At 37.7% G+C, this 18,452-nt stretch overlaps 1 protein-coding gene across 1 annotated transcript in view; it reads left to right on the forward strand.

Annotated features, from left to right (window-relative positions):
* Window positions 1–5,887: 5,887 nt before the first annotated feature.
* Window positions 5,888–18,452, forward strand: part of LOC107270101 (putative nucleotidyltransferase FAM46C) — a 69,848-nt gene continuing 57,283 nt past the window's right edge. The window contains exon 1 of the mRNA XM_015744827.2: window positions 5,888–6,487. Coding sequence (XP_015600313.1) covers window positions 6,305–6,487 — 183 coding nt within the window. The 5' untranslated portion in view covers window positions 5,888–6,304. The remainder of the gene's footprint in view (window positions 6,488–18,452) is intronic.

Genomic DNA, 18,452 nt, shown 5'->3' on the forward strand with positions numbered 1-18,452 from the left:
CACTTCATTCGGTTGCTCTAATTCATTAGTTACTTCGTCTTCTTTGTTTTCTTATCGAACCTATTAACGGCCATCTCAATTTCTCTCGTAATCACAACTACTGTCCTTTTAATCGTGTAGTAGTTTCTCTTACCTAACATAACCTAACAGAATACACTCTGTATAATTTTGTTTTCCTTGCGTCTTGCACGTAATTTTTAATTCTTCCTTCGAGTTTATTTACATTGATTTATTTTTTTTATTTTTCTTTCTTCTTACGTATCGACCCACTGCAAACTAATTTCATTATCTTCTACGTCACGTCTCTGAGGGCGGATCCTGATTTTCCATTTCCGGATGTCCGTTTTACAGATCGTATATTGTATACATCTGGTGCGCATGCGCCCTTTCGGTAGTTATAATACTTTTTCCGAAGGTGAAACCTTCCTTGACATTTTCACTGGTAGCTTCTTGTCCGGTTCTGTTGAATTACAGCTGCTGGAGGCCGACTTCTTGCAGATTTGCATTAAACTGTACTCTCCTAATTTTTTGAATTTTCACACTCGTGACGTAAGAAGGCTAATGATCAGTTCTTAAGTATATGCTTAATTATTGGGTGGCGATGCAAGGTAAAATATTTTGCAAGGACTAAAAATATGTTGGAGTTTTTAAAAATAATTATGACAGAGATAGTCATTGCGTTTAAAAGTATTTTCATTGTTATCTGTCCTTTTACATGAAAATATAAATGTATTTTTTTTCAAAGAATAATAAAGTCGAATTAAATTCAATATAATTCAATTAACGGTAATAAGTTTCTTGTCACTTATCCTTTTCGTGATTAGTGATTTACAGATCAATCGCATCATAATGATGATAATCATTTATGAAAATCAAAATATACGACTTGAACTTGCACAAGTGGAAATAAAAAAAAAATCAAATTGCCCAATTTAAATTGCTGGTAACGCATAAGCGGAAGTAATGATTTCCTCGATCGACCGCATACCTCCTGTTTTCGAAATATTCCGCTCGTTGTCCCGAAGAGGTCATTTTTTTTTTATTAGTAAAACATAAATTCCATGATTTCAAAAATAGCATTAAAAAATGACTCATCATTTATTAAGTTTCCTATAATTTCTTATATCCAATGAAAAAATCAAGTTATGTAGCCACCACTCCTACGATCCAAAATCCTGCACAGAAAATATATTACTCAATAGATTTCAAATTGCATCACCACAGCAAAGCGTGCGTTCTTCTTTATGAATTATATTTGCCACGTTTTATGCTAAGTAAAGAATTTCATTAACTAGTTAAAGTTTCATTTTTCGAATCGCGTCCTTATAAAATCGAACGTCATTACCCCGTTTATTTTTGAGCTAATGATTCGATACTTGCTACGGGTAAAAAATACATTTCTATAAATATAAGGCTACGGGCTCTGTAAAATTCTATCGACTTTGCAGTTTCCTGTACGACATGCATCGGCCTGTGTAATATGTAATACAACCTAGATGCAATGACATTTAACGTTTCTGTGGCACGTAGACACAGTCTGTTACCAGATTCTATATACATATATACATATATACATGTATATGTATATAGTTTGATACGTGAGAGCGGCGAGTGCAAAGAAAAATTGAGTTCCAGCTACCAGCAAGTCTTACCAGAGTTTTAAGCGGCTCAAGTCGCCCAGCTGGTTCAGACACGAAAGCGAACGCGACTCGAAACATTTAACTGTCGGTAAATTCCTCGGAGTATGTTAATTGCATAGAAACTCAGATATATTGCAAAGGATCGCAAGCAGTCTCGAACATCGATTTTAAATCGACGGCCTCCATATATATATATATTTACCCCAGTTACAGAGATACTTAGTTGGTACCGCCACTCACAATGACGTTTATTCGATAAATATACAGTGCGTACGGTTGCATATGGGTGCACCCGTGCATACGCATTATCATACGTATATAAATCGAGCTCCGGTACGGAACTAAAATATCGTTAATTCCTACCAGAACGATGCACTGCAATTGGTGTGTTACAAATTGAAATTTACATAAAAAGGTGTGATAATTATTTTTGTACTCGTATACGTACCATCTGAAACGTTTAGGATGACTGGCGAATGTTTCGTTTATTTTTTATTTGAATTCGTATAACGTAGTTTATTATGATTATTTGGTTAGATTTTTATTTGCGATAGACGAACAACTTCTTGCTTGGGATATAATCGAAGAATAATTGACTGTCCGATGTCGATTGTCAACTAGATTGAATAACATGAAAAAGTCTGTAGGAAAAAAAAAATAGGAATCAATCGCTGGCGTGTAATAGGTTATGTCGGATTGCGAGCAATTCAATGGATTGCAGCGCAACTTGGCAATCGTAGCTTTGTGCATTCTTTCTCAAGAAAGCGGCAGCAAATTAATTCGCTTCACGGGAATCGGTAGGTCGTTACCGAAGCGCGAGTCATTATTTAATTATAGTTTTTTGTTGTTCGACGGGATACATACGAACCAGAGGTGATTACCACTGATTTTATCTATAGCCGTGCAGGCAGAAATAGGTGGTTTATATATATGTACTGGTTTTTTTCTTCGTCGACCTTCGATACTCTCTACTTTTACAGAGGATACGACAATTTTCTCTGCTTGAAACCGTAATCTCCGTGCGAGGGTAATTTACGGATTTACGTTTATTATCAATAACTGTTATCCAATCGCAGCCATATACAATACGGACGCTGGAAAAAAAATATCGATTTGTTCGTAGGTTAGGTTAAGCTTCTACACCGATGTACGAACTTGCCTTAATTTTGTGAATTTTTTTTAAACAGCGAATTTCATTTTGATTTCCAATTTTATTGTGATTCTTACGTAATTGCTGATATCTTGTTTGGGTATTTTTTGTACTTTCTTCTTATCCTACTTTAAATGGATCCTGGTACCGAAGGTCCTGCCTTAGCAAGGATCACAGGAAGCACTACCCTGCCTTGGATGAGCTATTACATATTTAAAGGTTGGTATACGTGATAGCTGGACGACCTTGTTATTTTTAACATTACTTCTGTAGATTGTGCAAGTATTCACGTACGGTTTTGAAATTAATATTTATCAGTATTTAATTGATTTGCACCTTGGACACTTTGCATTTGGTCGCGACTTGACATTCATGAAAACGTTATCTATTACTTTTGAAAATTCGCACGTTACGATATATGAATAATTTGAATAGCACTTTACCAACGTACTGTGCGTATTACGATTTCTTTTTCCATGCTACTCAAATTAATTAACTTACAGGCAGCCGCAAGTGGCTACGCCACATATGTATACAGGGTGTTCGTTATGAAACGCACTGTAGTAACACTGTTATATTCCTTTTCAAATTCTAATGAATACGTGTATTTTCATTTTTTATTGCATATATCAAAATTTCGAGATAATCAAGGTTGAAGTTGCATTAATGCGACCAATCAGAACGCGTTTAAACGGAGCGTAGATGACGTCGCGAGCCAGCCCGTAAGGCCTGCTTACACTGGGCCAATAACATTAAGAGTATCGCCGTTGTGTCCCTGTTTATCTGCATGTAATTGAGTAAGATACAAGAGACGATACTCTTAGTGTTATTGGCCTAGTGTAAGCAGGCCTTGCGGGCTGGCTCGCGACGTCATCTACGCTCCGTTTAAACGCGTTCTGATTGGTCGCATTAATGCAACTTCAACCTTGATTATCTCGAAATTTTGATATATGAAATAAAAAATGAAAATACACGTATTCTTTAGAATTTGACAAGGAATGCAACGATGTTACTACAGTGCGTTTCATAACGAACACCCTGTATATAACGTAGTAATCCGTTGTGAGCTCCCTGCGTGAGGATTAATTAAGTTCCCTCTTACGTGGAATAAATGAAACGTATTAATTAAGCCGGTATCCTTTGAGAAGCTCCGAAACGACGGCTAATTGAGAGGAGCCAATTCTGTTGACTTCCGGAAGAAAAAAATTGTCATTTCACGGTAAAGGAAGGAAGAATAAAAGTAGTGGATTCGTTGAATTTTCGTGGTTTCAGCCGATCGATATAAGTGTATCGGTTTTATCGTACCTAAAGACGTACCCGCATTGACCGTGTATGCTAATTGCAAAGTTGGGTGACCTTATCGCGCGTTAATTAATGTACGTCTGCTTAAACATATACAGTCGTAAGTTGCATACGCAACAAGCTATTTTGAATTCCAATTTATATATGCTTTCGGTGAAGAATATATTTGACATGACAGAAATTGATCCCAATTGCTACGAAACAGTTGGATGACTATTCATTAAATTCGTCTAGACTCTCAACCGGTTCTACACTATTATAAAATTACACAGCCAATTTATTATGTTGCCCGCTTAAACAATAAGCTTTTTGGAAATGTTGTACAGTGACGATGAACATAACTTGACCTTTTATTACGTAGACGTTCGATTGATCTCTACTCTACAAACCGAAAATCTGCATGTTGAATATAATCAGGCTGCCGGCATTAATAAAACCATGAGCCGTAAATAACATCAACATCTAATTGACATAGGGAACTTCCCTGCAAAATTTTATACATTATTTTTTGACGTGAGCAGAATATAATTGCACGTCAAAGAAATATTAATTACCCTACCGCACTAGGAATCTTATTATTAAAAAATAAAGCATATAAAGTAAACGACCTAGTTAATGACAGTTTAAGAGCGGCCGTGTCGGATTTTTGCTATTTATTCACGCGTGATGCAGCCAAACTGAAAACTAAAGGTTTCAACACGTGCGTTAAAGCCTTCCGAATGAGATTCACTTATTATACAAGTGAAACAATTAAGGTTTATTACTAATCATTGTTTTAATAGCGCTTCTCTGCTGCCGGAATTTCTGACACTTGAGAAACACCCATGTCGTAGTTTGTGATCATTGTGTGATCTGATTTATGACCCCCTTGGCGCTATTTATGCAATTCCCATGCAAACGGATTAAATTGCAATTTATGTAATTTCGCGGATACACATTAGGTACAAACAACGAAACATGTTCATTTAGTGCACGACTACTTCATTTTCTTTAGACGAAAAATTAAAACAAATAAACAAAGCACATTGTTCGACGCACCAGGTGACAAATCGAGGGCCAACACAACAGCAACATAATCTCAATTATGTGACGCACTTATTGACCCCGCGAATTTGAACAAATATCTAACCAAAAGTTAAATAATTTCTCATCTCATCGATAGTCTGGTTCCTGCTGAAGATGTTGACACTATTTTTATATCGTTTTATACTTACATGATGAATAAAATTCACAACGACGTAGCTCGTCGCAACTACTGCCACCTTCTAGCACTGCCACTGCGGAGCCACTAAGACGCGTGTCGCACTATCCACTGGTCAATTTCTATTCTAAAATATTTCATTTAAAAACGTGTGTTTCTCCAATAATATAAAGTAAAAAACGCTTTTTAATTAGCCGGTAATTAAATTATTATTCGACAAAAACTGTATTTATGGCAGTCAAAATTATACCGTCGGGATCACAATCTGGTATAGGGTCAGTGACTGGGCCGTTTACCTTAAGGAACAAGCATTTCGTATTTTCCAGCCAATAAGGGACGCCATGTTAATAGCTATCGGGAGGAAGAACGAGAAAACTTTGCAGGTTATAAGAACAGTAGAAAAACAAACTTATAAGAGAATATTAATAATTCTAGAATAATAAAATACGTGAAAAAAGAGTTATGGAAGAGGGTTAGAAGATGCCACGGAAATTGAATGTTGCCGGGGTGGGATAGTTCGGCAGCAGGGCCGCCTGGTGGCCGCAACGGAAGAAACCAGTCGTTGGCGTCTCGGGTGGGGCGTACTCGAATCTCTCGCAGTGCCGAACTCCCTGTCGGTGCGATACCCCGGTAGCGTGGCTGTAGTGTGCGTGAAAGTGCGTGTGAGAGAACGCGTATACCGTGTGCGGTTGCCCGAGCTCAGGCGCCTTGTTCGTATTTTACGCGTGTGCCCATCACGTGATAATGGAAGCGTGAATAGGTTGATCAGAGACAAAGAGGGTCATAGGACGTACACGGGACCAACCTGGACCACGTTGAACCGGCATTGACTGGTCGTACTAGTGTCGGTTAGATCCTTCAGAATATCAGCGGTGTTTTGACTGAAGGGTCTGTGATCAATTACGTTAATTGCGGTACTTTATACTACGCATTACGCAAACGTTAAGAACAATACTCCCAGTGCACGTTGTCAATATTATACATATACGAATCTAGCTGGTCTTTGGAGCTATGGGTGAACCAAAGGACTGTAACGGTTTGTCCGATTCGAAAACTCGTGTTATCCCTGCGGAGGATTCTAGAACTTGTGCGACTCGGACGATTACGACCAGGAATGGGAACGAGACAGGCGCGGTCGCAAGGAAAAATCTACCAAGACGCTTTGACCCCGGCGAGGTTATACCGCTGATGCAGGTGAGCTTACGTAACGATAACGAGTGGCGATTTGTGACTGTGTGCGCAATGTTGGTGCTCATACCTGATATAGTAGAGTCATTGTACGCAGCCCTATGCGCGAGTATGCATGCGCACGAGATTGTCGTTCGGCCTTTCGTCTCTACGACCGATGTCGCGACGCGACGGAAATTAGTACGGGAGACTTCCCTGAAAAGACGATTTATCTTTAACCTGGCGAGAGGAGACCATAGCAAATTCCTTTGTGTCCCGGTGTTGAATTTCGACAGCTTTTCCGCGAGGAAGTAACTTTCCTTATCTAATTTTCTTACCCTTGTCCTCCATGGCAAAGGAATTAAACCTTATCTTGGCCTGAAGTCTCTGAGCATTTGAAACCGTATAAAACAGCTTCAAGAATATAATACTCTATTGTTACACGGAGTATGGTGTCGTATTACTGCACAAGTCGTGCTAATTTTCTGTCTGTATGTATTTTCAACTAGCTAACATATAATATGCTAAAGAAATATGCGTTTTAGTATTGAGTCTACTTATCCACTGCTTATTCTGACATCAGGTCATTTATGGCTTTAAATACGAAACCTTATTGCCTTATTTTAGAAGAAATATGCGAATGTTTTTTTTAATTTTACTCACATTCTATTACCTGTCGTATATCAGAATACCAGCCACACATGCAGAGCTCTTTGATCTTTATTTTCTGTATCGAAAAATCCGCTGACATCCAATACCTGGCCTTTGGGAATTTGACGGTACGAAAATAACATTAGACCCACGAAAACGTTTCCTGAATAAAAAGTGAGACGATACAAGTGTTTTATCATTTCGATATAATATATTACAAGTCGAAGTAACCGTGACGTGTTAATAAAAATCTATAATAATATCGAAAAGTCACATATCGCATAATACTGCTTCACGTCGTAACCTCGAGACATGTGACCGTTTCCGGAACAGTGGCATGAAATATCGATCACACGCCATAGAGATAAGCAGTATATTGCGTTGAATCGTAGCGCCTACGTACCATTTTACGGCGTCATTCATTCGATTTAATTTATCCGAAGCCTCAAAGCCTGACGTAAGTTCATCCGTAAAGTGGTTCGACAGGACAGAATCGTCACAGGCAGGAGTACCAATCGACATAGGTATACTTAATACAGACACTTGTCCGTCCGTAAAAATACTTTCTCATCGACAAGTAAGCTTAGTTTTTTTAGCGACATCTAGAGTTTTCATCGTCGACAAGGAAGACATGGAAACGGAATACAAGAGAAGAATAGGAAAGTGCGAAGGAAATACGAAAGAGTGAAAGAGGTCTCTGACGACGACCTCGCGAATGGTGAGGGTCGTGACGATATTGTCACACGTTCCTTCCTTAGTCAAGGTCCGCGAGCTCGTGGATAGAACGTAGCGTGTGTGCCTGTATACGACTATAACGGTATTTCCTGCATCAGTATAGTTGGCAAAAATATTTAAAAAAAGAAGCAAAATGGTTTTTGTGTTTAATTTTTTTTCTCACTCAAATGGAATTATTACCTGCGTTCGAAGTTTAGACTTTTAGGCAATAGGTGTCCGAGGCTCCTTATAAAAAACCGATTTCTCGAAAACTTACGTAATAAGGTCGCGGACCAGAAAAAAAGTACAAAAGTCAGCTGATATTTCGAAAGGCTTTCGGGCCTAGACTGGAGAATTAAAGTGATGCGATTAAAGTGATATATATAAATAGCCACACCCAGCTGAAGTACATTGGGAGTTTGGGATGGCAAAGAGGTGAATATATTGGCCGACGTAAAACATTACGAAAATAAATTGGAAACTTTCCCGTGTACCGATTCTTTTAATGTAATTTAGCAGAGTCAAGACGTTGGTTCTTCGCGTTGACGTGATTTCATCTGAACTAAGATGACGCACTCACCAAGATTATCTAAGGTCAACCGTACGGAGATTTTTTTGGACTCGGATGATTAAAATTAGCCGACGATGGACATAAATAACTTGGCTGGCTCAGTGCGGCCGTGCCTTCGATTCGCTAGACTATGACCGGTCCTTAGGTGGTGAGCACATATGGTATACACGACGTAAATACGATAACCGACCTACTGATGGTTCTGTTAGAATTTTACGAGAATTTATATCAGCGCGATTTCCATATGTGTTTTTCTTAATTTCAATACGTATATAAATAGATTTCTTTGAATTATTAATACAACCGTGAATTTTATGAATGTTTTAATATAACATTTAAGGAAATGCGAATGACGCTGCTTAAATCTTATTATTGATTAACGAAAGTAAATGAATGAAGACGGTATTGGTTATTAAACAGGAAGCTGATATTGGTTGGTTGATATCGATCGACTAAGTACTTCCATTGACTATGGCCGTATACAAGCATCTTTATTGATTATAAATTCAAATGGTATCTCGTGATAATAGTGTCAGGCCGTTAGCAGTAGCGGAAATTCGAATAAGATCTTTTAGTGAAAGCTTGTTAAATATTCTCGACTGGTGCCTAAGTTATCCGCGTTCGTAAGTCACGTTTGTAATGCTTAGTCAAAGATTTGCCTATTTTTTGTTGCTCCACCGTTTTATGTCCGCTGTTTGTATTTCTATAAGGCATACTACTTTTGAGATTGAGATCGTCCAAGTACTGCGTATGATTTATGCAAAGTTTGAAAAAGTCAAGGATTAAAGGCATAAGGCGTGACATTGTGCGAGGTTAAAAAAATAGGCTGCCTTTAAATATTTTGAATATGCTTTCAGCTAATGCTCCGTCATTTTCTTCTTCGCTTGCTCAAAACGTGTCAGTTTGAATTGATTCTGGACGCGAATGATGGCGATGTGAAATGGCGTGTGCAGTTTGAAATTGTCAAAGGCTTAATGAATAAAATGTCTTCTACAACTGGACTTACGTAATCCGCGTACGTTTGTCTGGAAATATTTTTAAAATCTTAACCGCTTCGTAGCGCGGCCGTTTGTTTTCCAGCCTACACGAAAAACGTCACTTAGCTTGGAGTCAAGACAAGACAAATGACAGGAGAAAAGAACCTGTGTGAAGTTAGCCCAGCACTTTTCGAATATTTTATTTTTGAAAATTGTGCTCAGTCGTGCCAGCTTTATGCTAACTTGTGACGTTAGTCCAAAGTCGATAACTTTTACGATTTTTGAAAAAATATAAAAATTGTTGTGGTAGTCCTTCGTTTGTGCTACTCCATAAGTGCCATGAAAACCAGATTGTGCATAAAGCCAATACACGGTAGTAGCCTGAAAGACGGTACAGAAGAAGGAAGAAGTTTGACGTTTGTAGTTTTACAAAAACTTTGCTGCGCCGCTTATAAGAGATATTTTGTGTGAGATTTATACTTATTTTTTTACGAGAAAAAAATTGGATTTAAAATCGAATGTATTGCAAAATACAGGAGTACGTATAAGGACAAGTAAAAATAAAGCTGTGATTAATATTTTAGTAGATTACGTAAATCGAAAACTGCCGTCTTACCATAACGACGAATCTATAGTTTCGCTTTCGCTTCCTGTATAATTCGAGTCATTGAAAAATTTCATTCAAATCAAAATTCTATAGTAAAACGTATCAGTGGGTGAAAAGTTACACATGATAAAGAACACCTACAGAAATTAAATAAATACAAAAATTTTTTCACTATCAAATCCTTACAGATTAATTATGTAAGTTCGAAGCTTCTTTTTATTATGTTTGATAAACTTGATGTAAAAAAAAATTTTAAGATAACTTAACGATGAAAAAGAATTTATATCAATAGTTAAAAAGCAAATAGTACGTATGCTGTACGTGAACGCTTCAAGGTTTGAGACAGGATAGTGAGACTAGTGCTACCAAATAATTATGTTCGATTCGTCCTTAATTAATTAGATTCCTGTTATTCGATGCAGTAAATGAAAAGCAGCGTTTGATAAAAAATATCGCAATAGACCTTCTAGTCGTAATTCAAATGAATAAGTTCGTTGAAAAGTTATCGTAGTTTTAGCGCTCAATTTAAACGCAGTGTGATACTCGAGTGAACAACGATTAAAAAATCGAATAAAACGGCACAATTCGTATCGATCTATTATGTATCGGCCGATACTATAATTTAAGAGTGGAAGATAATCAAAAATGAAATGGATGAAAGTTCCCGTGTCGGCGCTTATGCAATGGCAAGTATGTATTTCAAGTACCGTGACAAGAACTATAGAGCTAATAGATCGGGACGTGCGATTCGACTTTTACCAGCGTATAAGAGCTATTAAGTGAAACAAGAAGAAGAAGAAGAGAAAGGATTCGAAATGGAGGTAGAAGTAGGCCAACAAGAAGAAAAAGAAGAAGAGCACTGCCAAGAACAGGAATGGTATAAGCTTACTTAACGATTATCTATGCTTCCGTTGACTTGTGTCATTAAACTTATAGAACACGCGTTATATGTTGACTACGTCTGAAACTTGTTTACACCTTGGAAATATGGAGTATGCGAAATTGCACGTGGGTGTCAACTGTTCCGTGTACCTGAACCAACTCTCGCTAAAGCGTGCAAAACAAGAGACTGGTATTTTAATTTTCGTCAAAAGAAACTTGAATTAATTTAATCGAAAATATTTGCCGAAATATTTTACAATTTATGACATAATGTCATATTGTAACATTTTTATTGATGTAACACCTCAAGATATAGGCACGGCTATATATTTGGTAGGTTAAAATATACCTGGTGATCAAATTGTTAAGTCGATGATTCGTATCGTGTTTGGATGCGCTGTACCTTTATTAGTTACGTCACGGGCTGTAACAGCTTTTATTACGGCCCGATTAAATATCTTAAACGCAGAGTAGCGAGAGGACAACTGGTTTCTGCGACGAACGTTATAAATATTCCGCCTTGGGAGATATAAAGATTTTCTATCTTGAGACAACTTTACTTCAGTGTAACGAGACGAGCATGCAAAGCATATGGTGGCAAGAGTTTAATTGTGTATACAATTTGCAGTTTGAGATTCGCACTCGACGGCATCATCGATAGTGGGTGTGTTGACGATATGCATTCAAGGTAACGTATATGAACGAAGCATAGTATATACATATATATCTGTGTTATAATTTATCGGTATACCATAACTAGAGAACACTTGAGCAATCAAAGATGTTCCCTTTATTAATGGATTTTTAATAATTGGTGATTTAATATTTATTTGGAAAAAATTTTAACTATCGATAGTCGTAACATTTGAGGTATTTGAGAGCGATACACCTGTGACGAAAATAAATTGAATTTTATTCTGAAATCGTTAAGAAAGCCCCTCGGGCCTTTAAAAGTGTCGTACGGCCCTGTCTGTATTTTCCTTCGATCATTAATCAACGATAATAACTAGGATGCATCGTTTAACTTCCGCCATAATGCAAGCCTTCACACGTATGACCATGTACGGTTTTCCGTAGGATAATTCATTCGAAAAATTTATTCTGATTTTTCATATTATTTATCTTTTTACATATTTAGAAAGACGGCCTTGCTGTTCCAGTTAATTCGATCGTCACTTTTCTCTTATAAGACCTCCGGGGCGAATTCTTCCGAGCTTCGTTTCCTCTCGCTTCAATTCTACTGACGTGACAGGTCAGACAGGCATTCGTCTGGCCCTCCAAAGTATTTATTACCCGTTCAGGGACGTCTTTCGGAGGCGCTTTATTCTCACTCCTTTTTTTGTAAATTAACGAAACACAATCATGACGCCTTGACATTTCCGCAAGAGACAAAAAACCATAAAAAAATTGTACCTCGACGGCCGAGGGCTATTTCGAAAAAATTCCGTTAAACAACCATCAACGTTATTTCGAGTTCCATTCATTTGGATTAATGAACGTTCATTAAGCCCTCGGGTAGTAGGTATACCGGGATACCGACGTCGACGAGCTCCAAGAACGGAAATGCATTATTAGTCTCCGCGAATTGTTATCCGCAAGGAGTTTTCCAATTAAATCGGTGAAAGGTGACTCGTATCTCGAAATACAGAGCTCTACTAACTTTACGGAAGTGTCCAAGATAATTCGCTCAACAACAAAGCATATTATCCGAGACCACAACGATGATCAACGATGTTAATCGTCACCTCGAGACTTTGCGACAGGATTCATTAATGACTGAAGACCCGTGATATTAATTTAATAGTATAATTCTGTATCCAAGTCAAAAATAATTACTGGCTGGTTTAATTTTTTGCTCACGTTGGTCTTGCTAATAGTCGTCAGACGGATAGGTACTTGTAACGTACATTTCAGGTGTTGTGTCTTGTATCGTATATCTTATCAGTCCTGATAAGACTGATTTGGGTCCTTTTAGCCTGGAACTAGGTCCGTTTATTGCGCATTCCAAATAGAAACATAATTTAATAGTTCTGGTTTTGTACCGCGGAGAACGAAAACGGAGCCAAAAAAGAATGAATAACTGAATTATTTTTTGACTTTGGATAGGCGATCCTATCATTGTTTGTTTTCACGTGATGAAATATCATCGTGTCATATATTAGACACAATATCAATAATGGATAAAAGAATTAAATATAACGTACCCTATGATTACGTCATGATGAATTCATAGAAAATATCATTAAACTAGGAAAAGCCCGCTTGTATTGGACAACCTAGGTAAATCCCATGTAAATACACGGGTACGTTATCCACATATTAAAGTACAATGTACACGGTAGTCACAAGGATAAGTTGTTTACTCTCTTATAGTCCGTACGGCGCTGCCGAGAGGAGCAAGAAAATGTCGGGTCTCATATTGTAGAAAGTCACGGCAGGGAGGGATACAATTTGCTTTACGGTCAGATGTACTATTTTTCTCCGTCGGTTGCCGAGGGCATCCGCGAGTGAGTGGACGAGTGAACGAACGAGTGAACAGGCAAGCAAACCTCCAAGCAATCCTCTTGGCGTTCACTGCCGTCTTCCGTATTCTACGAGATTGAACTAACGAGTCCGGGGAAAGTTTTTCTAGCCTGCCAGGATAATCGATCGTTCCGCGATCGATTCCCGGTTCCGCGTCGGTAAGAAAATTTTCGACGAAAACAAAAGATACAGAACCGAGGTACACTTAAGTGTATTACGGCATTAAAGGAATCAGCGGCCGATTGAAATTCGCGGAGGTAGGATTTCAAGAAAAGAATATATATATTTCAGTGTGATATTAAAATTTCTAGACAAATTTGTAACCTCTTTAATTCAAATGTCGTGCTTAGTCTCGAGTCAAAAATAAGTACTACTTGGATCCTGACGGGTCTGATTTTGTTTTCACGCTGAGCTAAGTCTGTGCTCGCCCGTCAAATAAGTATTACTCGGATTCCGAGTCTGACTTCATCTTTTTGATTTCTAATAAAATCCCCTTTTTGATTAGATGAAAATGATGGTTAATTCAAGCGTTCAGGACAAATAAATCGTTGAGACATTAAAAAAAAATTGTTTCCAAAGTTTATTGCTATTGTTGTCGTTACTACAGTAATTACAGCCATTACTTCTAAACCTGCTGTTGTTGCGTCTGCTGCTGCTGCAGACGCCACGAGTGCAACGACCCATTGATCCGATGCGACTGGGACAAGCAGACTTGCAAGCTTCTGGCAATTTTTGTTCGACGGAACCGACACATTCAAAATTGCAGTCTTTGCTTGATTGAACATTTCAAGAGAAAAAGCGTCACGTGATCGAAGAATTCTTTCTCCGCAGTCGATTTGACGAGCTACGACCTCACAATTTAATATGTCAGATTGGCGACGTTAACTCGACAACTCATTCCATCGTGATACGAATTACATTTATTGTTAAGTCACAGCGATAGCGTCTGTCGTGATTTTGAAATTGACGAAAAAAATAAAGAAAAAGAAGATATAATCTATTAACCGAGAAATATCTAAAGGATCAATTGATAATTGAAAATAAAGTTCGTCGCTAATTTCATCTTGGATCGATTAACGTGACTGATTGATTAGATATGCAGTTGATTAGCAACATTAGCCGACGTCTATCGTTAGCGAATGAAATGTTATTAATTGCGTCAAAGATCAATATCGCCGTTCCCGATCTTTATTGCGATATACAAGGCGCTTTCTAAAGAGCGGTGAAAAAAAAGGAAAGAATAAAAACAATTATATTGGTGAGCATTAATATCTTTTTTAACGAATTTCTCCTTATGCTGTAATTATTGTCAAAGAAATGTTAAAGTGGAAGAGTAGGAAGTACCTAAAGGCTTTTTGCGATTTAAAAAGGCACGCTCCGTCGTAAAAATTATATTAAATTCATTAGTTTTTCCTTCTCAGTGATGAACTCGATCAAGAATGGTCATGGTCGTTCGCTTGAAAACAGCAGTCACGGCGTCTTTCCATGATATTCTAATTGATGTCCGTCACTGGAAACCCTCTGGCGGCGTCTACGTTAACCTTGACGTCAACGTGTTGCGTCTATGACTATATGGGTCTCGATAAAAATTTCGGGGAAGCCGACGCCACACGGAAACGCGCCCTGTTGTCGCCGGATAATGACGAAAGCGTCGTTCCACGTTCCCGTCGCGCTTACACGTCCGATAATAATAGGTTCGTTTCGTCAGGCAAAAAATCGTTTGTGACCAAAAAAAATAGAACGACGAGTTACAAATTAGGGTCACTTGGCAACGCTCAAGGACATTTCTCAAATTTTCTTTTTCCTTATCCACCCTTTCTCTTGGCTTCTTTCTTATATATCATGCAACGCTAAATATACTAAATAGCTAGACTTATTATTAATATACGTAAATGCCATCATTCGTCCCTACTTAATAGTCAATAAATATTTATCACATTAATTATTATCGATAACGAACTCAATAATATTCCCTAAATAAATTTAATTGTCCGCTGAATTCGTGACCTTGTGTCGATTGAAAGCGTCACGATTAAAACTTTTAACTAAAACAAAGTGATTAAATGCCGTTCAATGTACCATGACGTAATTTGATTTTACGTTTTCATTCATTAAATCTGCATTTAGAGGCTGGTTAAATAATATAGCGATAATGCTCAGTCCGTGTTACATCTATAGATTTTAGCACAGAAACCATCATTGCCTCTGTCGCGTACTTTACCCATGGTGCACCATATTTACATACTATTTTCGTTAAGTAGGCGAAACCATTGAAAATCTTTTAGGTCGAATTCTACGTATAATCCATAGAGAATAACTGAAAGAGTGTCTATTGGACGCTTCAGGCGTCACGGGCCGGCGCTTCCGTGAAGCAAGAACGACCCGGAATGCCAGTGAAGTCGAAAGTAACCGTGTTTTTTTAAAATATAGGTTGTTAACGGTAGGGAGGTCACTGGGTATAGGCAGGAGTGAGTCGTGCATACCGTGTGTCCGTAAAAAGGGACAGCCCGCATTACTGCGATGACACAACAAATTCCTTACGTTTGAGAATAGGAAGCAGACACTTGTTTTAAATTGGAAATACATGTTCTCGAGTCACTAAGATTCATGTACGTCGCGCGATTGGCCAAACAAACAATTTTGTGTTTGTTATACAGGACATATGCCTCAGGCCGTTCAGAAGAAAAGAAATTAATTGACTGCTACTGGACCATTTTTTTTTCTACCTAATTTGCGAATCTAATATCGAGCCAATCGAAGATATTTTTTTTTCGAACTTTTTACAATAAAAATTTTTTTTTACGTATGTTTATATATCGATGGATCCTTTCTTCTTTTTTGGCAGTGACCATTTTTTTATTGTGAAGCAACTTCTATTTTTGGAATCGTGCCGCCGGTACAAGCCGAGTTTAAGCACCGCTACAGGAAACCAATGTCGGTACAAAATTCTCTGCCCGTAACCGACCGGACTGGCCAAGGACAATTTAAAAAAAAAAGTTAACATTTCTGTGGGAGCGAGCTGTTCCGTGCAAAAATTGGAAGACGAAAAAGAACAAAAAAAAGTATTACGGATTGCGTCGTGGCTGCAAGAAATATCCGCCTTCGTTCGACAATTCCACGTAGTCACAACCAACGTTGATTATACCCGCGATACAATGTAATAAGGTGCTATCGTATCGAATAAGATGTTCAATTTCTCACAGGTTCCTCTTACCTCCGTTTCGTAAACTCGGTATTTGGTCATTAATCGAAATAATTTCAATGATCTGTATTTATTTTCGACATTTGTTCGATTGATAAATAATTATTTAAAATCTTTTGTTCCGTCGCGACTAGCAATCTTTTTTCACAATTATTATAAATTATTCACTTGAAAAGTATCTGTTCTGGGATACGAATGTTCCTGCCTGTATACGCGAGGTGTATCGTTTGCTCGTAAAACGCCTATTTGAATTGGCTTTCAACCTTTTAAAAAATGTCAAGTCTATTCGATTGATTTCGTAACACGTAGACAACATCGGCAATTGCCTAAACATACTAAATCGAGCACGTCGAGCATTTTGTATTTGATGAACTTTCGAGCTCGCTTGCCGACACAAGGCGTATCTGCATTACGTACCGTAACGTTTCGCAGAGACGTTAGACGTGCGTCGTCGTCTTTAAGCTAACTCATTGTTACGCGGCTGTATTCGCGTGTCGAAATATATGGAGTTGTAATCTCGTGCATCAGAGTCCGTCGTAAAACTATTACCGCAACGTCCTTTAACATCGGCGAGATAAGTTGTACAAAAAATTTGATTGAAAAATATAAACATCCTTTGTTTATTTTCTGTGTTTGAGAAACAAAAAACTGCCGTGTGATATTTCATTGAAGTCCAGGTTTTAGACGACAGTTTCAAGAAGTAATTAACAGGAAAAAATTTGTTATTCTGATTTAAATCTGATTTGATCATATATAATAGTTAAAAGGACAATTAACATTGATTTTCATTGAGTCAAGTAAAGTTCTTTTATTTTTTAACAAGGTTTCAAGCAGATTCGCGTAGCCTTGAAGTACAATTAACAAGCAAGTTTCGTACTGTAATAGAATAAATCGATAATGGTTTGGCGTCGGGACGCACGGCAATAATACGTCGGCGTCGCGAGGGATATGGAGGCACGTGTCAAACCGACGAATCAATCAATAAGCCAAGAAAGTAAACCCAGAAGATTTGCCAATCTCGTGATGGTCTTTGGAAAAAAGTATTGACCACGAAAAAAAAAAAAAAAAAAAAAATTTGCTTTTACACAATTGTGAAAATCCCCAGGGTGACACTACTAATCTCCTCTTTGTGACACTACTAGTTTTCTTGACTCGTTGCCACATTTATTGTCACAATTATTTGTCAGCCACATAAATTGATTGTCAAATTCCAAGAATAAGGTCAAGATTACTTGGTTCAATTACTTCCTTAAACAAGAGCCACTAAACGGTAATTATGTCATTAACGTTTAAATTGCATTATCGTATTTGAAACGTAATCTTTTTTAACAAACAACTATCGACTTGTTTATTCAAAACTTAATTGCTAATTTAACTCGAGGTAATTCCGTTCTCCGTGTAATTATTTGTGTATAATAGTTGTACAAGAAGATAAAAAAATTGCATATTCAATACGAAAGCCAGTTAAAGGGGCGCACGTGAGAGAATAATTTGTTCGTTTAGTCCAACGTAACATAACGTACGAGATAAGTAACGAGTGACAATTTCAGGATCGGTCGCATGAATGATCCACGGATTCAGCCACGCATGGACGAGTGATTAAATATCTGTATCCGGTGCATTATCCCCGCCAACGAGATTGTTATAAATGGATAGGACGTTAACGTCAATGATAGAAGATATACGCAAATGCACGAGCGCCAGATATTATGTTACGTTTCACTTTCGTAATCGCCAATATATTTGAGAACAGCAGTCGAAAATTAAATAAAACCTGAATAATTAATATTTCCTATCATAAGAATAAATAACGACTCGTAGTTGCAACCTTGCCCGGTTATTTCGTCTGTGACAGTATGGCGTCT

Source organism: Cephus cinctus, unplaced genomic scaffold (assembly GCF_000341935.2).
Source record: "Cephus cinctus unplaced genomic scaffold, Ccin1 Ccin1_scaffold0008, whole genome shotgun sequence".
Classification (NCBI taxonomy): domain Eukaryota; kingdom Metazoa; phylum Arthropoda; class Insecta; order Hymenoptera; family Cephidae; genus Cephus; species Cephus cinctus.